The sequence below is a fragment of the Botrytis cinerea genome, chromosome 2 (assembly GCF_000143535.2).
Source record: "Botrytis cinerea B05.10 chromosome 2, complete sequence".
In the NCBI taxonomy this organism is placed as follows: domain Eukaryota; kingdom Fungi; phylum Ascomycota; class Leotiomycetes; order Helotiales; family Sclerotiniaceae; genus Botrytis; species Botrytis cinerea.
The window spans coordinates 521,812-548,250 of record NC_037311.1 but is presented as its reverse complement, the minus strand read 5'-3'; the positions used below and the strand labels follow the sequence as shown (position 1 = coordinate 548,250).

The following is a 26,439-nucleotide window of genomic DNA, read 5'->3' as shown; positions in this document are numbered from 1 at the left end:
TGAACTAGATAAAATATATTTACCCTTCCAATCACTTCAAGGTGTAGTTGCACTTTTGATGGGTCAGAGAACATACTCTATGCATGCATTTTACAAATACTGTACAAAATTGCCGGAGAAAACCTGTGAGCCTCGTTTCCCTACCCTGCTGTGCCTCGAGACCCGTCTCCATCCAACGCCAAGCCATGCTCATCATATCTTTATTTTTTCTATGGCTCTCCTTCGACAAAGAGCCATTTGTCGTACAGGTGTTCCCTTTTTTCTGTAATTCTTTCTCTCCGTCGCGAACCGACTCGTCTGCGCATCCTTTTTCGTCCGTTCCTCTGGCTTCGATCTCTGCTTTAGTAAAACAAAGCTTGGATTCAATAAATTCCTTCAAGAAGTTTATACAGGCAAAGTAAATCTCTTTCCCTTCATAACCTTGGTGTAATAAATCCAAAAGAAATCCGAATAAAGAACTGTCTGAATCACTCCCGCAAACACAGCAATTCCGTCCCAGTGGCTCTCTTGGAAATATCTCCACAACCAATTCGGTATATATAACGCTCTGTAACTTCCCAATGCGAAGAGATAGTTCGCAGTGATTGTCTCGGCTTCTCCTGTTCTTTGGAGCAAGAAGAGTTGTGGGAGGATAGCAACGGATTCAAGCCAGATGCTGAAGGCCCAGAGGATTTCAGAGGGGGTATAGGCGTAGGGGTAGATGAAAGCGAGGGCAAGGGAACCACCAAGAAGATACTGCACGCGGAATGTGTCGAGGTTGGGGTCGTGGGTGGGTTTGAAGGAGGTGGTCATTAGGTAGATTGTGTAGCCGGAGGAGCACAGGAACAGGAGCTTGAAGGTGGTGTTGTAGAGGGAATCGGTGAAGGTCCAGAAGAGATCGAGGTAGCGGGTGACGTAGACGAGAAGGTAGAGAGCTTGAGATTTGAAGGATATGCCGGCGCAGGACTGGAGGGGGTTAGATGGTTGGTTGGCTGGCTGGAGAGGGGAAGGGGTAGGGAACGTACATTTGTTTGGTGCATTTTATGGAGCAGAATCAGGATTGAAAGAAGATGGGAGAAATCCCCTAGAAGCGCAATGGATCAGCTCTTGGACTTCAATGTGCGAAGGCATTTGGGGAACAGCATACCCAGGATTCGAAAAAGATTCATGATGGGCAAGTCAAGGGAGTTTCCCTACACATGCGCACTCGCAGATACTTTATTTCAAAGACCCAAAGTTTCAAAGAAAAGAGATTTAGAACCAAGTCAAGAATTGAGCAAAACAATTGAAATCAATAAATCAATTGTTACAATAGAAACATTCAGTCGCACAGTTGGAGTTGTGGTTGATGGACGGGATTGAGGACACGCAACTTGAAGCTTAGCTAAGTGCTAACTCTGAGTCTCGATTTAGCCTTGTAAAAAGGTACCGCCAGGGATGATGAAGTAAGGTTATTGGCGGCGGCGGATCGGAAAGCTTGGCAAAGGACGGTGGTGGATTATGTAATCTATAGTTTGACTTTGTGGCAAGACGTCTGGTGAGCTTGGAGAATAGAACACTGTGATTACGAAGCGGCTTTTTGCCTAGAAAGTTCTAATGATTACTATTCTATTAAACTATATATCGTATATAGCTCTCAATACAAAATCATACACTCTTTCTACAAGTGCCAGTATAGCTATTGCATCTAGTCCTTCATTCATTCGCATTGTGCTGTGAATTCTAAATTTGGAAGAAGTGGAAATCGCAGAGATCATGGATTCCACCAACGACGACATGTCTACTAATCCTCAAGATCTAGTCTCCATAACCATCACTCATCATGGCAAACCTCACATCTTCTCTCTACCCCCCACAGCAACCATCACCGATCTATCCGATTCCATTTCCACCACCCTCTCGATCCCGCCTCAGAACCAAAAACTCATGGTCTCCAAACTCGGTCTTCTAAAACTCCCCTTCAAAGACCCTTCCCTCCCCATCCCAACCCTCGCCGACAAAAAGATAACCCTCATGGGGAGCACCATCGCCGAAGCATCCTCCGTCGCGGCCGGGGCCCTAGCCGCCTCCCGCAGCGTCAACGGACCCAGCACTCGTCCCGCGCCCAAAGTCTCCGCCTACAAAACCCGCGATTGGAAGCGCGAACAAGAAGAAGCACAATACACATTCCAGACTCTGCGACCGCTTCCCTATCTGCCCAATCCCGGGAAATCCCTCCAATTTCTGCAGCGATTGAAAGACGACGCGGGCATCAAGGCCGCGATGCGCAAACATAAATTTACCGTGCCTCTCCTGACGGAAATGAATCCGATTGAACATACCGTTTCGAATCATGAAGGAACATCGCGCACTTTGGGTCTGAACAGGAATCAGGGGGAGGTGATCGAATTGCGGTTGAGAACGGATGCGTATGATGGATATCGAGATTATAAAACTATCCGAAATACGCTATGTCACGAATTGGCGCATAATGTCTGGGGACCCCATGATCGAAATTTCTGGAATCTGTGTAAGGAGATAGAAAAGGAGGTTGAGGGGAATGATTGGAGGAGCGGAGGCCATGCGGTGGGGGAAGAGGAGTATTATAGTAGAGAGGAAGTGGATGATCATGGGGGGTGGAGCGGAGGTGAGTTTGTACTGGGAGTTGGAGGTTCAGGGGGTGCGGAAAGCACGGGTGTGAATTCGGGAGCAAATTCGGGACAGGGAATGAGCAGGAGGGAGATTTTGGCGAAGGCGGCGGAGGAGAGAATGAGGAAGGTGAGGGAACAGAGTGGTGGTGAAGGGGGAAGTGCGGGTGATGGATCTGCTACTTCATAGTTTTATGGTTGAGTTGGGGGTGCATCCTTTCAGCGATGGCGTTTGGCATGAATGGGTTTCAGGAGTCGAGTAGTTTTCAAGGCGTGGCACATAGGTATCTTGACGCAATGCATTAATCAGTATCTGGCATTGATTTAGATAATCGATAGACTAATTTAGGAAATTTCCAATATTGAGTTACATGGGATCAAGAAGACATGCTTCGAAAATATTTCAATGGGATTATTCACATGCACATTTTTTCAATATGCAATCATTGCAATGAAATAAAATGACCGGCACAATCTCAAGCTCATTGATATCTCTAGAACAGGGTCCTATTCTTTACTTCACCCATTCGAGCCATTTTATTGGTCGCAGATCGAAACTCCCAATCAACTCCGTAGAAGTGGAATATGTCTATTTATTTTATCATGAAGTGATCTAATAAAACCACACACCCATCACCTCCAAATCATGGACCAAGCATACAATCGACCAGCCAGTCAGAGGCCAGTGTACCAGCCAGCCACTAAGATACATGCCCGCTCACCATCAAGATCCCTCCATTAGAGTGCTCAAAGTCCAAATACAGTCGATGATGAAAAGGCGAAGAAAAATCTAAATTAAAATCTAGGTATCTATCTATAAACTCCCTGCTCTCGAGAAATATGATGAAATCACCAAGCACATGCAGTGCAAAACAACACAACGCAAAATCCTCCCACTTCCTTCTACACAGAAAAGAAGTCAAAAACTTTTGACGCCCCAACCCCAATCCCCGTGTGAGTATTTTTTCTCGAGAATCAAAGTTCCAAATTCCATTTATGCCCCAGATATGTACATCCCCTTGGTCGAATACTCAATACTTTTCAACTCAACTCCACTTCTGCATTCCTATTTTTCTCCGTATCGTACAATTCTCACTTTGCTACAAAATTCCCCTGACATGTGACGAGTTACGCGAAGCCCCCTTGATCTTAAACCTGGTTTTATCTAATTGTTCTTGTTCTTGTTGCTGTTGCTGTACACCACCCCCAAAACTACCTGGCGTTGAAATTTTACTAATAGGCGAATCAACATCCATACGGTTTCCATTCACGCCATGTAGAGATCCATCAGCAGCCTCGATGTCTTTCCAATAACCATCCAACTTGACATTTCCGGATTTACCCCTCGTGATGTTGAAGCAACGAAAAGTTAAGCCGGAGACGAACTTCTTAATTTCAATCATATCACCTATGGAGATCGATAGCGTGACATCCAAAGGCCCTCGAGGACCCTGGACACTCGTTGCTGTGAAAGCTTTATCTATATAGTTGAGAGGCGAGAAATCATCTTGAATTCCACCAGTCGAATGGTTGTAGTTGATATCGTCCTGGATTTCATCGGCAAAATGGCGATCGTTGTTTGCTCGGTTCTCAACAATACCAGTATAATGGGCACGTTTGACATCTTCCCGAAATTGATCAATATAGAATTTGCCTCCCGTTTGTCTGGTACTTAAATTGTTTCCCGTGTACAAATCTAGTCCTATGATGTTTGTGATTTTAATCATATCACCGTGATTGATATGTAGAGCACCAGAGTCCGGGTCATGCAAGCTGCTTGTGGCTGTGAAAGTCTTTCCAATATGATCAACAGCATCGATATCTCTCTGAAAGAAGTTGGCTTTGAATCGGCCAGTCCTCTGAGTTCTGGTATTGTAACCCTCATAGCTTTCCCCAAAGTTGTGACCGATAATTTCAACAGTATCGCCATGACCTATTGCTAGATCACCGCCATCATTGGGAAACCAAGAGTGTGATGAGATGAAAATTTTGCCAACATGTACAGCGGATTTTATTTGGGGATAATCCTCGTAGTCGTCGTTGCCGTCGATCTGTGGAATACTACTACCATACGAGTGATTCTCGGTACGTCGAGACCTCGTTGCCGAGAAAGGTTCTCCAATCTTATCAACAGAATTGATGTCTTTCACAAAGTATGAGATGTTGACTAAGCCCATCCTATCTGTTCTGGTATTATAACCCTCAAACACGTCACCAAATTTATGCTTGACAAGTTCGATGGCATCTCCAGATTTTATAACTAGATCATCAGCTGCACCACTTCTTGGGAAATAGGTGTGCGATGAAATGAAAGTTTTGCCAACATGTGGATTCATGTTGTTTTTGGGGTTTTTCTTAAACGTAGATGGTCCGTCAACAGATTCAAAATTTGAAGTCCTAACATCCTTCCAGAAAACATCCATGTCGAATTGGCCCGTCTCTCCCGAATTTTCATTAAATCCCATATAATTAACTCCAGAGGCATACTTGGTAATGGAAATCTTATCGCCAATTCTAATTTCCAGACTAGTCACATCTTTGGCACTTTTCGGACCGAAGGTACACGTTGCTATGAAGGTTTTACCGATATGTGAAAGAGGAGGAACGTCATTATGATTGTGACGGGGGCCAGATAGCATGGCGGTTTTGTTGATTAGCTCGGTGTCTTTAATGTCCTCTAGATAAAATTTGGAATTAAATAGCCCTGCTATTTTTGTTCTCGTATTGAATCCTGTATATGCCTTGCCGGAGTGAAAACTCGTGATTTTGACTTTATCACCATAATGGATCTCTAAATCGTAGAAGCTATTGGAATATCTTGGAATATATCGGATCGAAGATATGAAGGTTGTGCCAAGCAGTCCGATGGGCTCGATATCCTGCCAGAAATATTTGATATCGATGTGACCCGTCTGTCTCGAAGTCCTGTTAAATGCAACATAATTGCTCCCTGATTCATGTTTAGTAATTTCAATCTCATCCCCAATTAGAGTTTTTAGATCAAAGGGATTACCAGGCTTCGGAAGCCAGGTAAATGATGATATGAAACTTTTGCCAGCATGGGAATCTGTGCTTTTAGAATCTGTCGATGGCGTGGAAATCATGGACGGCGAAGCTAGACCACCTCGCAGACTGGCATCAGATAGCCGACGAGGAGAAGAAGAATCCTGTGGCGCACTTCGAGAATGAAGAAGACGGGGCGTAGATACATTGAAACTCGAAGAGCCGGCGAGGAAAGCTGCCACATTGGGACTCTGCAGTCGACTCGAAGAGCTTGATGGACGCCTGGAAAGTTTAGAATTTGATGGACCTGTCGAAACTTTAGGCGTACTAGGAGTATGAGGCCCATCCGAAGAATTTGAGGGACGCCTGGACTTTGCTGGTCCCGTAGGAGCATTCATTGGGGAAGAAACCTGGCTCTGTGCACTGGCTGGATGATTCATAAACAGCGGACCTGAACTTGAACTTGAACTTGAAGGGCCATTCCAGAAGGGATCATCAAGACGAACTTTCTTTGAAGCGCTACCAGTAATTTCCTTTGGACTTTGTACAAGTGGTCTTCCCGAAACTCCATTATGAATATTGGCTGGTATTTGAATCGATATAGGTTTCTTTAAAGGACTACCATCATTCTCTGTTGAAGATTGGATTGGTACCGGCTTCTTCAAAATGCTATCGCAATCAGCCCCGCCCTCCACTGGGGTCTGGATCGATACTGATTTCTTCCGAATACTGGCTGGCGAGTCTAAGGAAGTTGACATTAAAGCAGACTTCTTTTTAAGTATACCCACATGAGGCACGTATGGAGTTGGTACATTGATCTTCGACCCTGTGTTCTTCAATTGTTCACCCTCCGTTGTGTCCATTCCAACACCGTTGATAATATCTTGCGCCAACTTATCTTTGAAATCCTTCAACGAGTTGTCCGCATGAACATCATACTCCTTTATCTTTTTGATTCCCTCTTCCAACAATCGCTGCAGGTCTCTATCAAGCTTTTGTTCGAGCTCATAAAGCGTCGTCGTGGTAGATGGAGTACTGAGTTCTGTAGGCGACACACCCGATGAATTCAATCCTCCCATCACAACATCTCCTTCACTATCCCTACTAAAATCCTTTTCTTCCTCTGTCTCACTATCTGGCGCAGGACAACGGAAATCCTTAGGATTCCACTCATACTCTTCACTCTTATGCCCCTCCATCTCCTTCCTCAATCTCCTATCCCTATACTGCAGTACCTGCTGTGAAACATCATTGACTCCCCCATTCCTATCCTGTGCTTGCAATTCCAACAACCATTTCGGACCTCTCAACCAAGAGAGATCTTCAAGTTCCTTTTCACTCTTCTTCTGCCTCGCATCCTCCTTCATGGAAATTGCGACTCGATTAGCTCTTCCTCTTTCAATAGCATCTTTCTGCTTCGCGAAATCATCCTTAAATTTCTCCAACAACTTCTCTTTTTCCGCCACGAAAGCTTTAACAATGTTCGCACGAACAAGACGATTGTGACGTTTGAGATTCTTGATTTTAGCATCGCGATCGGTGGATGCAGGGGGGACAGTTGGAATTCCGTTGAAGGCGACAAAGATTGATGCATTGATCGCGGTATTCAGAGGTGTCTTATAATTTATTAGTCTTCACTCTCTCGAAGCAAAGATTGAATACATGTAAAAGTGAAGATCAATTAGAGGACGAGTAGGAAGAGTAGGAAGAGTATTAAGGACGGGAATGTGATTAACATCACGTGTGAACGTGATATTCAAACTTACATGTTGTGGACGCGTTCCTAGTTCAGATGTTTGCCCCATTGTGAAACGCGGGCTTGGAACTATTCCAATAGAAAGCCTGGAGTTATTACTCCGATGTCCTGGACCATGGATCTCCGCTCTCTGTGCCTTGATGGTTTGCTTCAGAATGCATGAGTTGACTCTGGATAACGCCGAATGCTGTGTCCAGGACTAGAGTTGCGTGGTGATGTAAGGTTACTCTGTAATTGTGAGTTGTGGGGAGGGAGGAAGATAACCTAGAGGGGTCAAAGACTGCCGACGTGCTTTGTTAGATCAAGTTTGCTATCTATCCTTGCTGTTCTTACAGATAGCTACTGAATTTTACCACCAATTGAACATTAATAAAGTGGGTTTGATTAATTCGGTGCTAATTTCATATTATGTTGCCAGAGATTTCTCAAATCGAAATTCACTTCTATTCGATTCTGTTGATAGTTATCTACCAGAGACTTCGAACCCCGTGAACCATCCCATCTCCTCCTTTCATCCAGTGTCACAATATCCTCAGACAGCCGAGACAGTATCTAATCGTCCAGCTCACTCCATCTCACTAGCTGCACACTGGCATCTCACATCCCTCCAAATCCCATTCCAAATATGCACCGCTAGACTCCACAGAAGATCTCCCGTCTCGGAAGAAAGGAATGTTAACGCCTAGCTTCATCTGCTCCGCGCCCTAGCTCGAGTTTTGACCTCCACCAACCCCCAATCTCTTGATAGTATTGCTGCTGAGATCAGGATGGGTGGAACCAGGCAGGTAGATGATTTGTATTCATGATTTGGAACTTTGGAACGAGGTATTTTGTAGGGGGAGAAGGAGGTATATATATAGTTCTTAAACAAGCAGCCAGCATTTCATATCTATAATCATCTTATCAACTACTTAACATTACGTCTATTCTCTCCTAACTACGATAATACTATTAATTCGAAAATGCCATCAGGAGGATGTTTCTGTGATGCGGTATTTTACCCCTCTCCCCCAATACCTATCTATCTCATTTCATTATAAGATTACAATATACATATTACAACCGCTCACCCCCATCTTATATTCCTTATATGCTAAATACGCAAATCTGATAGATCCGTATAAGCTACACTGGCGAGCCAGGAGCACATCTCCTATGCCACTGTACCGATTGTCGAAAGATTACCGGTGCTACTTATAGTAACAACATCGTATTACCAGAGGGACAATTCAAGCTTGAATCTGGTTCGTATTTCCCACCCCTTCCCGTATTTCGCCATTTCCCACCCGTTTCCCGTCCTTCTTCTCTTTCCATTTATCACTCATATCCCAAATTCCAAACCCATCCACCATTTAACACCTCCAGGAATACCCAAATCCATCAGCAAAAAAGCCGATTCCGGCAATCAAGTCACCTCCCACTTCTGCGGTGATTGCGGCACTACTCTCTACCGCACTGGTGAATCTTTCCCCAATCAAGTGGTTGTCAAAGCTGGCGTTTTGGATGATGACAGCTGGCCGAATGAAAATGTTCCTAAGGGGGAAATGTTTGTTACCGAGAGGGTGAAGTGGCTTCCCGAGGTCCCTGGAGCTGCGCAGATGGAGGGTATGCCTTCGTAGATGCCTCTGTGCGAAGAGCGACTTGAAAGGTGGTAATAATATATGCACTGGGTATTGTTTGTTGGGTATAATGTAATTCTATATTTAGTAAGAAATCTTGGACCAATTTGTGAGTATTGTGTCGTCCAATATGAAGCGAGAACATCCGGCGATTGTGATCGCCCTTGGTCGTTATTATGAGTCGCAAGATTCAAAGATCGATGTATTATCACCGAGAGGGTAAGACTTTCCTCACATATTCCCTCCCAATCCTCAATCCTTCTCTTACGAGATCCTCTACTCTCCTGTCCTTCTTTCGTCTCATCCATAACAGAATGAGACCCATAAGCGCCATATCCACCAAAAAGTGTTTGATGGCAATCCACATAAACCAAGCCATCCATTTTCTTGGAGACCTTGACTTCTTGCCTTGATATTCTCTTCCCGTAGCAATCTGCTCCCTTAATGCTGCAATCTCAGCTGTCATTTTCACTAGCACTTGTTCCACATTCTTCCTCCATTTCGTTTTATTATTTTTGCCGTCGGTATATACCTCTTCATCTTCACCATTGTCCACCAATCGTCGCTCAAATTCCCTTTCGGCTTCATCGTCCTGGCTCATTGGACTTAATACTCTCATTGCGCCGTCGGTCCCTGACGCTGGTTCTAGAAACTGTCTCGTTTGAGTCGTATACGATGGCATGCGATGGCCTGGCGAAGATCCCGTGGATGATGGAGTATTGTTTTTGATTTGGTCCCAGACAAATTCCAATTCTGCAACCAATTCTCTCGCATCTCTGAATTGGCACATCTGAAATTAGCTTATTCTCAATCCCCACAGATTGCGCTCCAAAGCAGGAGATCCATGACTTACGCAGTAGTACTAGCATACTTATGCATAGTATCAATCAATGCTTCAATGTACCTCCTCTTCGCTTCAGTCCTACTAACTCCTCTCTGCGCATCCCACGCATCCCATTTATCCCTTTCCCTCTTCAATTCCTCCCCCTGTAATCCCGCTTCACCATCTTCCCCGTCGCCTCTCGAACTCGGCCGCATCATGACACCATCCACGTCCCCTTCCATAGCTTGTTTGTATAATCCATAGAGACGCAATCGATCTGCAGGAGGCGGCCGCGACGCTCCAGTCTTGGGTATCTTTTTTACTGTGTTGAGCGCATGGACGAATACTCGGTCTGGCATTTTGGAAAGAGTCAGACTTGTACAATTGGGAATCTCTGCAGCAGCTCGGGGCAGATTTGGTAGGATAGGGTAGATATGCATCGTCACCGTGAATCGACAGCGCATTACTTACCCACAGAATCCGCCATCTTATCTCCAGAACGTTCCTTCCTCTCTCATCTATTCAGCATAAACTGTCCGGCCCAATGTTATTTATCAGTGACTGGTTGTCGGTCAGGTAATGCGATCTTCACAAACTTCGAGCAAATGTTTCAAAAAGCAAAGGAATATTATTATAGATAGCAAAGTGGGAGATCTGTAAATGAAAGGAAATGCAAATATTAAATGATAATCATGCGCATCTTTTCGCGTTTGTACCTGCAATTGCCCAACCGAGGCTCGAAGAAATGGAGTAATTACATGGATTAGCGGTGCCGGAAAGGACCGCGCTAGTAATATTACCGTGAGATCGTTACATACACCCCTGACTCGGAACTTGTTATATATGCTAATGTTGTGAAAGAGTGCTTTGAAGTGACAATTTTGAAGAACAGAATATATTGCGATTCCTGAGAGACGGGAACATGAGACATGTAGAACTGTCAATTGACAAGTATTTGTAAGGATATTTGAGGGTTTTCACTCAATGATCCACAATGATGTTTCCAGCGCAAGGGGAACAACCAGTAAAATGATAACACACATTAGGTGAGTGCTTGAGAATGGATCCAAGGTCGCTGGAAGTATGTATGATGGATGCATTTGCACACCTCAAGAACGCCTTCACACAAGTAGCTCATGAAGAGGCGGATATGTTAATTATTTCGTGTCCTATGTGGAAACTTAATTTGGATATCTATTCCCTGCCATCATGTAACTCCTAAGCAAATGCACTGTGATGAACCCGAATTCACATTGACTGCTGCAACCCAAACGATCCTTATCTGTCGATCAATGTCCCTCAAGATGAGAGTCTTCGCTGACTACCGACTCAAAGTTACAATTTTCCCGTTGAGCTGTTGATCATGAACAATTTTCTTCTTGTTTTTGAAGCGCCATCCTTTCTCTTTCCTGTTGTGCATCGTAGATCTTCTTCTTTTCCGAGTATTTCGCCATCAATTTCTTGTTATTCAACGCCATCTCTGCGGCTTTGAATCCAGCCTCTTTCTTTCCATTTGCACTTCCAAACCCAATCTGCTTGTCAACTTCACCCCATCCGTCAAGAAAAACACCCACTGTAAATACTGCAAGTTTAGTATTCTTGTCCTTCTTGGCTGTTCCAATATCCTTGTACGTCAGTTTGCTGACTTTCGAGTTGAGCGCCATTTGCAATTTCTCTTTAGGATTGAGTACAGTTTTAGTTTTTGTCTGAACATGGTCAACATTTCCTCTCAGTCTCCATAAGGGGCTATCCAATTTATCTTCGTTCCGCTCTTCTTGTTGAATTTCTTTCGACAATACCATGGCCCAGAGACTTTTCAACCATTCTGATGCACGTGAGACTCCATTTTCTGGATCTGCGAGCACAATAGCTGCGACATATGCCTCAAAAATATCTCCCATTGCTTTGATTTTTTCCGGTTCTTTCATAGGATGGATAGTATCTTCTGGCAATTTCGCGCGCTTTTCGAAACCGTATTTTCGCGCGAAATCAGCCAAAGTGACATTCTTGACAAGCCTTTCACGAAGTTGGGAGCATTTTCCAGGTAGCAAGGCAGGGAATGTCTGTGATATGAGAAGAGTAGAAATGGTGTAGATATATGCATCTCCTACCCATTCTAAGCGTTCATAGCTCAAATCAGTAACGCTACCATTAGTACGGCCATGGTGAGTGAACGAAGCCAGCTCAAGGGTAGGATCATACACTTCTGGGAGGGGTGGAAGTTCGGATGGAATGGAAGACAAAGTCCATGGTGTAATTTGTAGAGTTGTTAATATTTTTCCTGGGTTCCGATTGACAGGCTCTTGAGGTGAGCTTCCAACATTATAGTCCCCAGAACCACTAGAGCTGGGAAGACTCAAGCCTGACTGTACTTGGTCTCGTAGTGTGCTCCGAAGCTCGGTTGCCCTTGAATATGCTGGACTGCCTATTAGGGCCTCAACTTCGCCCACGCCATCTTCCGCGAGAAGCTCTTCTAATGCAACCAATAATTTGGAGATTTTCTTATGTGACAAAGAATTTATCTGAAATTCGAATAAGCTTTGTGGATTTGTTCAGGAAATTTGACTTACGTTTCTTTTCTTATGCTCCTTACCGCTGTCATTCTCGAAGGGAAATGGACGTTTAGATGGCATTTCTAGCTTGACTGGTTTTCCCAAATTTGCTTCCGAGTCGGATGCATGCACCATTACAATGGCTGAAGTAAAAGTGATTGTTTACAATGAACATCAATAAAAGAAAGAGAGATTTGCTGAAAGGTGACTTAATCGATCAAAGAAACAAATGGGTTCAGAATCTTTGATTGAAAACTGTAAAAAATGACAATAATTACCTGTATGATAGAAGGATCACAAACTCGCGAACTAGAACTTTGAAGACCTCACGTGATATGCGGATCAATTAAAGCCCGAAATCCCGGACAGCACCACTAAAATCCATAGAATTGATGAACAACCAGACTTGAATCGCTAATCCAACTCCATATCACTGAACATGTCAGTCGCGAAGTCAAGAGTGCTGGAATTGATGAAGGTATTTATCTGTGTAATTTCAAAGCCGGAAACTTAGGGCTAATATCAGTTGTGCAGGTCCAATGCCGGATCTTCTCAACCACATTCAATCCTGATAGACTCCGAACAGGAAATAAGATTCTTCGACAGAGATTAAAGGGACCGGCATTGGCTGCATACTACCCACGAAAGATGGCTACAATCAAGGATCTGCAGAAAGCTTACGACGAATATGACGTTGAGACTTATGATGATGCTGAGGAAGATAGGTTTGAACACATTACAATGTATGTGTATCATCTATATCAGCGTTGGGGGAGTCGTGCTAATAATAATTCAGTTTGAAAGCGAGAGGAAAGGGAGCACCAAAAAAGAAGAGGACTGCAGAAGGTATGTGGCACACTGCTGGTATAATGGAATGTACTAACAAATTCACTCAGATTCCAAGAAGTTCAAGGGAAAGAAGAGGTAGATGAGGATAAGCTTTATATCCTAAACATGACTTGTACAGCATTTTATAACTGTAGCATTACTGGCGTTTGGGATGGGCTCTTAGGGAGGGGCTTGGTGGAGGGTTTCCTGAACTATTGCCAGAACCTTGAACGCAAATTGCAGAAGCTCAGTCAAATGAGAAAGATTATCATAAATCTGCATAAATTACTTCTGAAGGCATTGAAATCTCGGTTCAAAGTCACAACACTGCAAGTGATGCAGCCCTGGAATGGACCGGTTCCTTGTATGGCTACGAAGTATTGAGATCACACGGATTTCGATTCCAACTCCCTACCTGCCAGCTTTGGCTTAAACTTTCAAGGCCATCATGAACCTTTGAGCCATAGATGGCTTCTTCCTATTGTAAGGTGGAAGTACACAGTAATAAAAGAAGGCCGTGTCTGTTGAGCACTATTCATATCTACTACCATATCGAGACATGATTAGAGGACACAACAATCTGTCGTGCTTCTTACAATTCTATACAAGTTGCTATTTCCTTATACGACCATCATGGGAAGACAGTATTCTCAAAACTAATCTTGGTCCAGTACTTCGGCTCGAAAGGTAATTTAGACTCATCGAATGCAAACTTTGGAAGTAGCTAAGATTCTTTCGAAGAAGCTATCCTTGTGGAAATCAAAGTGTTATGAGCACTCAAGAGAAGAGGCAAGAGCGACCATGTTGGGACTTTGCACTCGTCGAGCTCTCTGGATTTTCTCTCTTGCAGTGCTTGATCTACTTTCCTCTTTCATAGAGCGTCTGACTCTACTTGCGTCTCATATCTCCCTGGTTGATAAAAAACAGCTGCCCGTCCAATCATGCAAAGACTTTAGAGTTGAAATATGCGAGACGATAGAGCGTAAGGTTCCTTGAGTGAATATAAAGCTTGCCGAACGCGCGCACAAAATCACTTTCGACCTTTTATTTTTTCATCCACGACGGGACCTTCATTCTTTCTTCAATCCTCAATTCCAAATACTGTGAACCATACTTTCGTTTCTTGCATGCCATTTGATAGAAAGGATAGAGCAGCTGCAGAGGATAGACGTTACTTCTCTATCTGAACCTCCTGGGAGCTACGAATCTTATTTGATTTCTTGATCTTTAATACTTTCATTTCTCTTCATCTACTTTCAACTCATCTACGAGTGCGCCATTCAACAATCATTTTCGATCTATCAAGTCAGCACAATCTGCATTGGACCATTACTTTCCCTTCAAAGCCACTCATTAAGATATTTCACAAGCAACATGGCTTCCTCAGTTGCTTCCAATGGATCGCCAACCCTCCGTCGTACAATTGACCGCAGCAGCCATGAGAACTCTGGATTCGGTGACGATTCTGTTGATAAACTAACGACAAGAATGGTGAGTTTACCTCTTCTCTACCTTTTGCCGCTGCTTTCCATGTTTATTGCCGTTTCTGTGCATCTGTCTACCATTTCTCCTTGAGTGAGCTCACTACCAGAGTCCTCGCTGCTTAATTTTCAATCAAACATCGTTTCTGCAATCTCGTTTTCTAAATATCTCGCATATCTTACTGACCAATGATGATTCAGGACAATGCTAATACTCTCAAAAAGGCCGCTACAGCTCTTTCCACAAACAAGTTGGGCAACCAAGCTGCTCCCAAGGTAACAATCCCATACACTCAATTTTTTAATGCATACTAACGGATACAGAAGATGAAGTTAAGCCACGAGACTTTTACTGCCCCGGCTACTACGGCCCCTTCGTTCCAATGTCCCACTTTCAACACCTCGCCAAATCCTGTTGATAAATTATTGGCCAAGCTTTCCGAGCAACAAGCAGTTCTCAATCGCCAACATGAAGCTTTGAGGAATTCGGACGATTATGGCTCGAACAATTCACGAACCCTCGACTACTGTTCAGCTCCTACTTCTGTCCCAATTACACCTGCTACGGAAAATTTTGACTCTGGCACAGCCACGACTGCTCCAACTACTCGTCCTCAGAGTCGTGGTGACGGCGATAGCCAGCCTAGTGCTGAAGAGGTTCTACGTCTCAAGATTGAGTTAGAGGCTGCAAAAGGAAGAATCGCACGCATGGATCAAGAGCTTGCACAAAACCGTATTACAAAGCACACTATCGACCAAGCTATTGGTAGTGTTTCTGAAGTAGACTTTCCTCTTGGAAATGTCTCAGATCCCTCTGCCGGCATTCCTCCAAACCATTTCCGACCTCATGTCACTCGTGAAAGCTCCTGGACTAACCAAGAGGATGCACATTCTGACCACAGTGATGCTCTTTCCGCAAGTGGCTACAACCGTACTCGGGCTATTTGGGGCAACAACAAACCAAATTTCCAGAGTGCTCCACCAATGCCTTCCTTCCAAACTTCTGATCCACATACTACTGGGCAATGGATGGGTCGTGGTGGCTGCAATCAACCATTCGTTGAGCCAAACTTGGCATTTGGTGGCCCACCCCCAAATTCCTTTCGTGGCGAGAGATATGAGCATGATATGGCAATTCCCGGTGGTGGAGTTCGTCGTACCAATGGCAACAGATTCAGCAACAATCGCAATCTAGGTTCCATCCCCTACTCGAGCAGCTCAAGCTCCTTCGAAGGTTTCACACCCGCTTCAAGCTCTTATGGATCAATGGGGGGAATCCCAACTCCATTGGGCAATCAGATGAACATGAGTATGAACATGGGAAGTGGAATGTACCCAGGCTATCAACCTCAGCCGATAGGCACACCTCTTTCACCACACGCACCAGAGTTTACTTCAGCCAGTGGAACATGGAAGACTGAGGTAAGTATCAATCAATTGATTCGGCAGCATTCACTAACTTGTCTTCAGTCGGTTGCTAATGAAGGTCACCAAACATATCTACCAACCACTGAGCCATTGAACTATCGTCGTCTCCTGGACAGAACTGTCAACTGTAACTGGAAGTATATTGTTGATAAGATTGTCTGCAACAATGACCAGCAAGCTTCGATCTTCTTGCAACAGAAGCTCAAGGTTGGTACAACCGAACAGAAGTATGATATTGTCGAGGCTATTGTTGCACAGGCTTACCCTCTAATGGTCAATCGCTTTGGCAACTTCTTGGTTCAACGATGCTTTGAGCACGGTACTCCAGAACAAGTCATCAAGATTGCAGAGGCTATCCGCGGCAATACTCTCAACCTCTCTATGGATGCTTTTGGCTGCCATGTTGTCCAAAAGGCCTTTGATTCTGTTCCAGAAGATTACAAGGCTATTATGGTCCACGAATTGCTCCGTAGAATTCCAGAAACTGTCATCCATAGATACGCTTGCCATGTCTGGCAGAAGTTGTTTGAACTTCGTTGGACTGAGTCTCCCCCTCAGATCATGAAATACGTCAATGAAGCTCTTCGTGGTATGTGGCACGAAGTTGCTCTTGGTGAGACTGGTAGTTTGGTTGTTCAGAATATCTTCGAGAACTGTCTGGAAGAAGATAAGGTATGTCTGCAATCTGCTTCATATTGAATTTGGTCTAATTGTACCGTAGCGTCCTTGCATTGAAGAAGTTCTTGCCAGCATTGACATTGTTGCCCATGGACAGTTCGGCAATTGGTGTATTCAGCATATCTGCGAGCATGGAGCACCAGCTGATCGTAGCCGGGCTATTGACCATGTTATCCGTTACGCTTCCGAATACAGCATGGATCAATTTGCTTCTAAGGTTGTTGAAAAATGCCTTAAGATTGGTGGTGTCGACTTTCTTGGTCGTTACCTTGATCGTGTCTGTGAAGGTCGCCTGGATCGTCCCCGCATCCCTTTGATCGACATTGCCAGTGATCAATATGGCAATTACTTGATTCAGTATATTTTGCAGCACTCCAACCCACAACACCGGGAAATTGTTGCTTCTCATATTCGCAAGCACATGGTCTCCCTTCGTGGCTCGAAATTTGGTTCCCGAGTTGGTATGCTCTGCACGAACCCTGCCCTTCAAACTCGTCCAGGCCCAGGCTCTGGTTCTACAATCAGCAGCGCTCCACCACCACGTATGCCACCAACCAATGTTCGATATGGTGGTACCTACCGCTAGGCTCCTTACAATTCATCATTTGCTTTTCCTGCATTGTCATATTGCCTTTCGTGTTCGGGGTCTTCATACGATCTTCACAAAGACATTATTTTATGCAGCCAAGATAACAGTACAACATATCCTCCAGGGCTTTTTGTTTTCCGGCTTTCAGTCTCTCATATCTATGGACACCTTACATTGGTTCTACATCATTCAGCAGATACAAAGTCAAGCTTGTATTGTCCACACTCTCGCTGTAAATTGGGATTTCCCTTCGTCGAATTAGGACATGTTCATTCTGTTTAATCAACATTATCTTCGAAAAGCTATTCTACCATAACGAGTCATCCTAAGCTGAGGATTATCTTCAGTACTTTGGACAGATCATAGTTACTACTTTTGCATTATGTTATGCGAGAGGTGATATATTTTCGAGGCTCTTATCGCCAAAAATCTTCTCTTTTTATCGACTTTTGAATCATCCATTGTGTGGAGGTTTACTCCGCTTTAGTGTTTGTTCTCAGATCGGATATACTGCCTCTCCCTTCTTTTTTATCAGACAAAAATGTTTCGGCGTGGTACAGATTAATGTGGTGGAGAGGTCTGATCATACTCATATACTTCATTGTGCTCTTTCTGCTTGTACTTAAACAACTAAAGAAACACCTAGAGCTTTGTTATATAGTCACTCATTAGTAAATATAAAGCCTTTGGTCAACAAAATCAAGGCAGTCATACGTGCTCATTAAGAATACTGTGTATAGAAATAAGTAGTTTGATATTTTGTAGAATGACAACGCGCAAAAGAATTGAAACGCGGTGAAACTCGATGTTAATTTTGATTTTCAAAATACAATACAAAGAAGTAAATACCAAACCATCTCATCCCGGATCATAAAAAACACATGCCTTTCATCCACGAACACCTCAAGCATATCACCCAAAACCCCCATATTCATCAAGCGTTTGAGGCCCCACTCCCAATCCAGATTCCAATCATCAATCAATCATCCTCAATATCATCATCGCTCAAAACAAATTTCTGCTCCAACTGCTGCATGGGCATTGCTCTCTGATTACCAATTCCCTTCTTCATAAAAACCCCCATATTCCCGCCTTGCTTCTTCTTCCGAGGTGTATCCATACCATTACCGTTTGGTTTATCGGTGGCCCAATTTTCAGTATTGGGATTGGGAGATTCGTCATCGGAAAGGGAGGCGGGGTCGTCGGAGGTTTGCGCGGGACCGATGCCAGTGAAGGTTGTTATTTTAGAGAGGGAGGCGAGAAGGGGGTTGTTTTGGAAGTTCGTGATGGCGGAAGTGGAAGAGGAGGAGGAGGAGGAGGAAGAAAATGGGTTGCGCGATTGGTGGGATGATTTGGATTTGGAGATTTGGATCATGTAGGGGAGACGCTCGAGGAGCATTTCTGTACGAGCGGAGACGCCGAGGGTGAGGAGGGGTGGGCTGTCTTCTTCTTTTGGAGTGTTGAGGCTGGATTTGGATTTTGATTGCGAGGGCAATGGTGCGGCGATTTTCACTTTCCAGCTTTCGACTGTGCCAGCTTTAGGACGAGCGAATACTGCAGCGCCAGATTTAATACTTGACGCATGCGTACTCGTGGGATCAATTTCTCCTTTTATTAATCGTGTAACCCAGAGATCTAGTGTACTTTCCATTTCCTCTTTCATGCGCCAGAGTTTGAGACTGGTGGGATAGAACATTTTATGCGCATCGCCTGTTTTGCCAGTTCTGAACCCCGCTGCTGCAGGTGCTTTACGAGATACGGGGTGAGGGAGTGAGAAAAGGATACCGCGGACGGCAATTTGAAAGGACATTTCGTCTTGGCGGAGAATGTCGCCTCCGGTTCCTGTTATGCCACCACCGAAGCCGGAGGATTGGATGGAACCGTCCCAAGAGGGACAGAGGAGGTCACTGTCAGAGAGGGCATCGATGCAGCCATTGACGTGATCAAGAGATGAGAATTCGAAGGAAGAGGGTGGTGCTTCACATGAAAGGATGTAATTTTCATGAAGGGCAGCTATGAAGGTTGGTGTGTCGGTGCCAGTCTCGTCGATAAGCTCGTTTATGCCTACTTCAGATTTCTTAGGACGTGATTGATGAGATATAAAGTGTGGCAAAGATTCCACATCGCCTGATACCTTTCCTTCGCGCTTGTTGTAAACAACCTTCCCAACGGCATGGAAGATTCCCAAGCTAGCTTCGCGGCGAGTGATCAGCTCCAGCGATTCCTCTTCCATTTTTGTCAAAGATGTATCTTTGCTTGTTTTCTTTCCCTTGCCGAAAACAACTTTGCCTCCCCAGTCATCGACATCCCCTCTTAGACACATAAACTCCAAAGAGCCAATTGCACTTCTAATATCGCCCACCTCCCCAAGCTTTTTCAATACCTGGGGTCCTGGTGTCTTTCTCCTGCCTGATTTTCTCGACTCTTTTTGTACTACAGTCTCGAGAGCTTTTGCCAATATGGTCGGGGCAATAGAATTGAATTCTATCACTCCTACTCCCGGGTGCTGAAGAATCTCTGGCCCAAGAAGACGATGAGCAGTGAAGCTGTCTGCAGACGCTGATGTCGTTGTGAGCAATGTTTCTGATACAATCATTACCACAGGAGTGATGGGATCACTTTTAAAGTGAGGATTGTGTGACATTGAAAGAAGAGGAGTATTAGATGCAAGGTATTGAAGTATCGCAGATCGAAATGATTGCAAGGCACTTGAAGAACGCGTGAAAGTGTTTGGAAATTCTTCGACTAGTATAATTTGCTTCCTTTGATCCAACGGTTTTACTTCTGCTTCTGCTGGAATATCTCCATGATCGTCGGAAAATAAATCTAGTTGACCAAACTTTCCACCCCGCCCCATGAAATCCTCAAATTGTGCAGCCATTGACTGAAAGCCGTCTGAGGAATCGATTGATCCAACAGGGTTCCTCCATTCTAGAACATCACACCCCATATCTTTCGCTAATAGCTGCACTGTTGTCGTCTTTCCGGTTCCGGCAGCACCCTTTAAGATCAATAACCGTTGTCTCATCCGCCCTCCTATAACATTATCAAGCCAGGTTCGAACATCCATTACTTTCTTCTTGTGAACCCCAAGCTCTTCCAGATTATTTGGCCCAAAGCGTTCAGCCCAAGGTCGTATATCCTCTTCCTCGACCATATGTTCTATTGTAGAAGCCTGAGACGGTCTTACAAATCTTTGACTGGCGCTGGGTGTGTTTGTACCTGAATTTATGAATACGTTCTTTCCAAGTCCCCGTTTGGCGGCCTGCCCAACAATGCTAATTGCTTGCGCTTGACCCTCTCCCACATCGTCATCATCTGATATTAAATCGTCTATTAAATCGGTCTCCTGCTGAATATCTCTCGAATTAAGAACCTTGATTCTTTGTTTGGGTATCGTCTCGCCTTCCGTTTGTGCTTGCTGCCTCTGTGATTGTCTTGCAAACAACGTATGAATATCTGCATTCTGCCGCTTTTCCTCAACTCTTCCTTTACTTCTTGGTTTCTCTGGACTTGTGCTGGGACTCTTTGTAGTGGACTTCTTACGGTGGTTTGGTAAGTAGACCGGGGCAGCATTGTGAGGATGAATGGCCGCTTTTGCTGGAGGTTTCAAAAAAGAAGAGGATCTCGTAGAATTACTGGACTGCGACATAGACCTTGGGGCAGGCTCAGAAGAGCTCGATCTTGGTGGAGGAGAATGTGCCAAACTGCTCAATCGACCTTTGAACTTGTTCACCTGAATTGATTGATTATCCTCGTTCTCAGAGGAATGGGGAGAGGATTCAATGGCACTACGCTTCCGTCTCTTCGCTGGAGGTGCCATGACGGCAATGATATATTCTTACCGGGAAACATAACCTTGCTCATCAAAAAGCCGGAAATATGGTGGGTCGACGTAATAGTTGCCTAGAAGATGGAATGGAATCCCAATCTTGAAATGCATCCAGTTAAGCATCGCACATCAAACATTAAGCTTATCTTATCGAACCGTACAGTCACATGACTTCGCGATCGCTGTGTAATCTGTCTCACCCAGCACGGAAAACCCGGGACACTAAGAAATGGTAGTATCTTCAATATTCATTTTTAAACCAACAGACAACTATTTTTGATTTTAAATCAAATACAAAATATTAGAAGCTCTTCATTGATCACTTGTCTCTTTTTTTCCAGCTTATGATATCTTTCCAAATCTTGATTCAATTTTGAAGTAAGAGTGTTTTAAAAAGAGTCTTGATGTTGACAGGTTAGGTGTCCCGGGGTTTCCGCCCAGGGTGCGTCTATGTTTAACTCGACCTCAGCCAATTCCTGGTAGACCTTTCGGACAGGTACAGTAACTCCTCACCCAGTCTCGTTGCCCTTACCCATTACCCGTCCACCATACTACCGTAAGTTCAAGTAGCTGCACGTTTGTTTCGTTATGCTTTCGTTAGATTAGATTCAAATTCGCTTCCGGGCTACTCGTTCGATAGTGAGATATACCTTGGGCAGCATAACGCACGCCGCATCATGGGAGGGTTTGAGAGGAGACTTGAACCATTCTGAACTACAGCCAAGATTACTGTGTTTGGACGAAAGCCGAAGAAATCTTGATTAAGATGGAAAATTAACTCTTCTACCTGATTTTGATTCGAGGCAAAACGACGTTTTTTATGAGGATTTTACGTATTGGCGGTCTGTTCTACATGTTTTGAATGGTTGAGTCGCATGAGGCTTGTCTTTTTCCTTGACTTCTAGTGTGGTCAGCAATCACTAGGCTATGCCAAAAATAGAGGCTTTTGAAAGCCAGAGCTGTGTCGTGGAAATCATGCCTCGTGGTTCAGTTACAGTGTACCACGAATCGTTGCTTTACACAGCCTAACTATGCATACTTGGCGGGGCCCCGCGTTGGGGGATATTTGTGCTGTTGCCTCCATGCCTCCAGGGGCAACAGCATATGATTAATTTATGCGAAGAGAGACGGGATAGATGTCAGCGCAAGCGAAAAAGCCATTTCGAGGTTTGCGTTTTTTATATACTTCCCCTTACAGGATGGGCCTGTCGCTTTTAATTCTTACTGGGAGTATTAGACACGCGAATTCATTGCCCACCCGCACTACGTAGTGTCTTAGAGGTGGTTGGTCTGAAGTCTAGTGACTTGTCAGCCTCAACTTCTAGAAGCTGATCCTTTTCCTTTGATTCAAGGGGGGTGCTGCATTTGTAATGTCAGATTACATGGAAAGTGTGCCATTTGGAATTGCAGCGCAGCCTTTTCGTGCCTTCCGTTCACGCACACTGATGATGGTTTATCCGTCAAGCAAGGATTAAGTAGGTTCTTTGCATACTGGGACAGCCATTGTTTCTCGAGGTCGCTTGAATCGAACAGAAACGACCAGAGGCTGCATCGCCGGTGGTATATATGTATCTCTTATCCCCGCTTTTTATACATCATCATTTCATCGCCCACTTCAACTCATTGAATGAAAGGTGTCTGCAATGTCTGAACCAAAGTACCTTGAGGAACATGTAAATTTTGTTCATCCGGAATGGTATGTTGCATTAGATACTCATTAGGGCAACTTGCATATTGAATGTTCGCTGACGAAAGTTCAAGGACACGGTCGCAGGCTACTAGTAACAACTTAGGTAGTTATACCGTCGAGATCGAAGCGAATCAGCACCATATCAACCTGAACAGCAACTTGGATGCGAAGTGAGAACTGCTTCGGATCCTCGCAATTCTTTAAGTTTTACTAACGCTCTAAAACAGGATCCAAAATCCATTATCTGGAATTCCAACGACTTTACTATACGATCAGGTTAAATCATTTGCAACTAAGCATCGATTGCTCTTTGTCCTTCCAATATTGATTAAAGGGGCGCTGGTGGCACAAGATCCAACCAGTTACGAAGATATTAGAGGTGAAAATGCCCTAAATGAAGAAGAGATTGAATCCTTGAGGGACGAGATTCTACATAGATGGAAACAGCCATGGGCGTTATATATCACCATCATTACATGTTCCATTGGGTATGTCTCTACCGGCCTTAGCACTTGCTTCTCGAACCCTCTGACTTTCGTCGCAATAGAGCTGCCGTTCAAGGATGGGACCAAACAGGTGGGTTAACTATGATCTTTCATGCTCGCGCTGAAGATGGGATTTGAGAGCAAGAATTAAGGTGGTTTTGTACAATCGAAGTTGAACCGAATACAAACCTTACAACGACTCAAATAGGAACAATCTCTCCTCGCGGTCCTAGTGGGCTCAGATAAACTATAGCTGTAATCCATATACTTCCATTTGTCATATAATGATTAATTGATAAAACAATGCAGGCTCAAACGGTGCAAATTTATCGTTCCCGGACCTCTTCGACATCGGGGGAAAATCTACCCGCGATACAATGCTAGTTGGACTCTGTAACGCCGCCCCATATATCAGCAGCGCATTCATAGGTTGTTGGATTTCTGATCCTCTCAACAATTACTTTGGTCGCCGGGGAACCATATTTGTCGCCGGAAACTTCTGCCTTTGGAGTGTAATTGGTAGTGCGTTTACAACAACATGGCAAGAGCTTTTCATATGTCGCCTTATACTAGGACTTGGGATGGGTGCAAAAGCTTCGACGGTTCCGGTCTATGCGGCGGAAAATTCACCTGCAGGTGCGTTTGCTCTCTTCTTGTCTCAACTCAGTATCTTGAACTCAAAGCTGACTTTCGATTAGCTATTCGAGGTGCGCTCGTTATGTCCTGGCAAGTATGGAATGCTTTTGGGATCTTTCTTGGCTTTTGCGCAAACTTAATAGTCGCCAACGTCTCTCGAATAGCCTGGCGCCTTCAACTCGGCTCTGCATTTATACCCGCCGTACCTCTCTGTATCCTTATCTTCTATTGTCCGGAAAGTCCCCGCTGGTATATGAAGAAGGGGCGATATCCAGAAGCATATCAATCTTTGTTAAAACTCCGGAACAATCCCCTCCAAGCTGCGCGTGATCTTTACTATATACACTCACAGCTTGAGCTGGAAGCGGAGATTGTTGGAAACCATACCTACTTGACACGGTTTACACAGTTGTTCACAGTGCCTCGGTTAAGAAGGGCCACACTGGCTACCTTTACAGTTATGTTGGCTCAACAAATGTGTGGAATCAATGTCATTGCGTTTTATTCATCTACTGTATTTCAGAAAGCTGGTGCTGGGAGGATCAATGCACTTCTGGCTTCATGGGGGTTTGGTCTAGTCAATTTTATCTTTGCATGGCCAGCTATATGGACAATCGATACTTACGGCAGACGAACGCTGTTATTATTTACGATTCCTAACATGGCTTGGAGTATACTTGCTGTGGCACTTTGTTCATTGATACCTGAATCCAGTCGAGCACATCTAAGTCTCATGGCCCTGTTCATATATGTTTATGCTGCTTTCTATAGCCCCGGAGCAGGCCCAGTTCCATTTACATACTCTGCCGAGGTGTTTCCGCTATCACATCGTGAAGTTGGAATGGGCTGGGCTGTTGCTACGAACTTCTTTTGGGCCGCTGTATTAAGTATTACTTTACCTAGAATGCTTGATATATTTACTGTTGCCGTACGATATACTCTCATCTGCACCACAGTCTTTCTATTATCTTGGTAGCTAATTGTTCATACAGGGAACTTTCGGCTTCTACGCTGGATTAAATATCTTATCGTTATGCATGATATTTTTATGGGTACCAGAAACCAAGCAACGTACACTCGAAGAACTAAACTTCGTGTTTGCTGTTCCCACACGCACACACATGCATTACCAGCTCACGAAGGCTCTACCGTGAGTTATCTATTCTCTCTACATCAGATAACATCATTGACTGAGCCAAATAGATGGTGGATAAAACGATATGTATTGCAGCAGAAATATGCAACCCTCGAACCACTATACAATTTTGAAAAACCAATAGGTCAGCGAGAAATCAACGAATTATATGAAAATGATAGGTTGAGAGCCCAGAGGAGACAGAATAGTGAGTGGATGGCGAAGCGTCAAAACCAAAGTTTTATTGGAGGGGGGGATGCTCCGATTGGAAGCACTCCAATAGGCAGGAGGGATCTATGATGTCTCATCATAGAGGTACTGTACATTATGTCAAAAAAGATTACGGCGTCCAATTTTTCTACTGAGATATTTACCTCTAATCTCAATCAATTTGCTAATCAAATCGATCTTCCATATACCATTCCAATGAAGAGAATGGAATAGAGTTACGTACTCTTTAACTCTATACTGTGAATCGACCTAAGATCTTTGGTTTCACTGCTTCAAGTTGACTTGCAGATGTAAAATTGCGCGGAATAATCAACGGTTACATTAACGTAAGTGTGGGTTTAAACGAGTGCATGTTGAGGTGCCTGGAAGTTTTCTCGTATTAAACCACTCTTGTTTTCATATCCCCGCATTCCAAGTGCCGCTCCAGCTATCCGTGCTCTTCGGGGAAGAAACAAGCGACCGAAAATGAGTACTGTGCACGCCACCAAAATAATGCGTATTTTTGAATCTTCAATTTCGACCTGTTGTCTCCTCGCCGAAGAGCCATGTCTTACAAACCGACATATGTCCGAGATCTGTTCATGTAATTCACTATACAACGCAAGCACTAGGTAGGCATTAGTTCCCCGAGTTCTTCCAGTTTTTACATTAAATTAAACTTGTTTTTATATCCCCTTGCGCGGTGACCAGAAAAAACAAGGGTTCTTTAAGGGGAAAGAATCCTGGAATACAAAGTATTACAGTTTTGAGCTATAGTTGGCTAAGATGTTTGGGACACGCATCACAAGGGGCAGTATGAGAATAGTCTCAAAGATCAACAACCAGATAAAAGAACTATACTAAGGAAGAAAGGTCTTCCTGTGAGATCAAGACCTATATAGGAATTTAATCACGTGACTGTTCATTCGTCATATTCTAGAAAAGGGTCTAGGCATGACACAATAATGGCTTTGAGAATTTCTTGATGCAATTATATTATTTGTTATAGTTATCAGAAATCACATTAAATGTTTTTTGAATTGAATTTATTATATCATTGAATCATAATATATTTAACGAAATAATAA

At 44.0% G+C, this 26,439-nt stretch overlaps 10 protein-coding genes across 15 annotated transcripts, besides 1 other annotated feature; 5 read left to right on the top strand and 5 right to left on the bottom strand.

Annotated features, from left to right (window-relative positions):
- Positions 1-5: 5 nt before the first annotated feature.
- On the bottom strand, positions 6-1,385 carry Bcerd2. Its single transcript, XM_024691121.1, has 3 exons — positions 1,127-1,385; positions 1,005-1,063; positions 6-945 (listed from the first exon to the last, which is right to left on the bottom strand). Exons 1-3 carry the CDS (start codon positions 1,146-1,148, stop codon positions 385-387), a joined length of 642 nt encoding a protein of 213 aa, XP_024546891.1. The 5' UTR covers positions 1,149-1,385; the 3' UTR covers positions 6-384.
- Positions 1,386-1,547: 162 nt separating this feature from the next.
- BCIN_02g01350 (hypothetical protein) lies at positions 1,548-3,012 on the top strand. The gene has a single exon (XM_024691120.1). The coding sequence runs from the start codon at positions 1,735-1,737 to the stop codon at positions 2,794-2,796; it is 1,062 nt and encodes a 353-aa protein (XP_024546890.1). The 5' UTR covers positions 1,548-1,734; the 3' UTR covers positions 2,797-3,012.
- Positions 3,013-3,317: 305 nt separating this feature from the next.
- Positions 3,318-7,657, bottom strand: BCIN_02g01340 (hypothetical protein). Its single transcript, XM_001558948.2, has 2 exons — positions 7,376-7,657; positions 3,318-7,225 (listed from the first exon to the last, which is right to left on the bottom strand). The coding sequence occupies exons 1-2, from the start codon at positions 7,412-7,414 to the stop codon at positions 3,707-3,709; spliced, it is 3,558 nt and encodes a 1,185-aa protein (XP_001558998.1). The 5' UTR covers positions 7,415-7,657; the 3' UTR covers positions 3,318-3,706.
- Positions 7,658-8,239: 582 nt separating this feature from the next.
- Positions 8,240-9,071, top strand: BCIN_02g01330 (hypothetical protein). Of its 2 annotated transcripts, XM_001558949.2 has the most exons (3): positions 8,240-8,357; positions 8,480-8,609; positions 8,731-9,071. In XM_001558949.2, the coding sequence occupies exons 1-3, from the start codon at positions 8,328-8,330 to the stop codon at positions 8,982-8,984; spliced, it is 414 nt and encodes a 137-aa protein (XP_001558999.2). In that variant the 5' UTR covers positions 8,240-8,327; the 3' UTR covers positions 8,985-9,071. The 2 variants fall into 2 exon arrangements, with proteins under 2 accessions (XP_001558999.2, XP_024546889.1); XM_024691119.1 differs by having other exon boundaries at positions 8,480-9,071.
- Positions 8,328-8,405: a sequence feature (Short protein (BCIN_02g01330, ATZ46771.1) was converted to a misc_feature.).
- An 11-nt stretch (positions 9,072-9,082) lies between the features above and the next one.
- Positions 9,083-10,513, bottom strand: BCIN_02g01320 (hypothetical protein). Its single transcript, XM_024691118.1, has 3 exons — positions 10,279-10,513; positions 9,838-10,159; positions 9,083-9,760 (listed from the first exon to the last, which is right to left on the bottom strand). Exons 1-3 carry the CDS (start codon positions 10,292-10,294, stop codon positions 9,193-9,195), a joined length of 906 nt encoding a protein of 301 aa, XP_024546888.1. The 5' UTR covers positions 10,295-10,513; the 3' UTR covers positions 9,083-9,192.
- Positions 10,514-10,689: 176 nt separating this feature from the next.
- On the bottom strand, positions 10,690-12,628 carry Bcrnt1. Its single transcript, XM_001558951.2, has 2 exons — positions 12,378-12,628; positions 10,690-12,329 (listed from the first exon to the last, which is right to left on the bottom strand). The coding sequence occupies exons 1-2, from the start codon at positions 12,492-12,494 to the stop codon at positions 11,169-11,171; spliced, it is 1,278 nt and encodes a 425-aa protein (XP_001559001.1). The 5' UTR covers positions 12,495-12,628; the 3' UTR covers positions 10,690-11,168.
- A 117-nt stretch (positions 12,629-12,745) lies between these two features.
- On the top strand, positions 12,746-13,888 carry Bcrsm27. Its single transcript, XM_001558952.2, has 4 exons — positions 12,746-12,837; positions 12,894-13,102; positions 13,156-13,205; positions 13,256-13,888. The coding sequence occupies exons 1-4, from the start codon at positions 12,799-12,801 to the stop codon at positions 13,285-13,287; spliced, it is 330 nt and encodes a 109-aa protein (XP_001559002.1). The 5' UTR covers positions 12,746-12,798; the 3' UTR covers positions 13,288-13,888.
- Positions 13,889-14,154: 266 nt separating this feature from the next.
- BCIN_02g01290 (hypothetical protein) lies at positions 14,155-18,084 on the top strand. 4 transcript variants are annotated; one of them, XM_024691115.1, is made up of 5 exons: positions 14,155-14,678; positions 14,870-14,944; positions 14,993-16,090; positions 16,139-16,768; positions 16,818-18,084. In XM_024691115.1, the coding sequence occupies exons 1-5, from the start codon at positions 14,562-14,564 to the stop codon at positions 17,358-17,360; spliced, it is 2,463 nt and encodes an 820-aa protein (XP_024546885.1). In that variant the 5' UTR covers positions 14,155-14,561; the 3' UTR covers positions 17,361-18,084. The 4 variants fall into 4 exon arrangements, with proteins under 4 accessions (XP_024546885.1, XP_024546887.1, XP_001559003.1 ...); XM_024691117.1 differs by having other exon boundaries at positions 14,894-14,944; positions 14,996-16,090; positions 16,818-18,059; XM_001558953.2 differs by having other exon boundaries at positions 14,894-14,944; positions 16,818-18,059.
- Positions 18,085-18,094: 10 nt separating this feature from the next.
- On the bottom strand, positions 18,095-21,308 carry Bcrad24. The gene has a single exon (XM_001558954.2). It carries the CDS (start codon positions 21,184-21,186, stop codon positions 18,343-18,345), a length of 2,844 nt encoding a protein of 947 aa, XP_001559004.1. The 5' UTR covers positions 21,187-21,308; the 3' UTR covers positions 18,095-18,342.
- Positions 21,309-22,709: 1,401 nt separating this feature from the next.
- Positions 22,710-25,684, top strand: BCIN_02g01270 (hypothetical protein). 2 transcript variants are annotated; one of them, XM_024691113.1, is made up of 8 exons: positions 22,710-22,891; positions 22,957-23,055; positions 23,113-23,373; positions 23,433-23,461; positions 23,680-24,006; positions 24,069-24,934; positions 24,999-25,156; positions 25,210-25,684. In XM_024691113.1, exons 1-8 carry the CDS (start codon positions 22,839-22,841, stop codon positions 25,439-25,441), a joined length of 2,025 nt encoding a protein of 674 aa, XP_024546884.1. In that variant the 5' UTR covers positions 22,710-22,838; the 3' UTR covers positions 25,442-25,684. The 2 variants fall into 2 exon arrangements, with proteins under 2 accessions (XP_024546884.1, XP_024546883.1); XM_024691114.1 differs by having other exon boundaries at positions 23,433-23,625.
- The last annotated feature ends 755 nt before the right edge of the window (positions 25,685-26,439 follow it).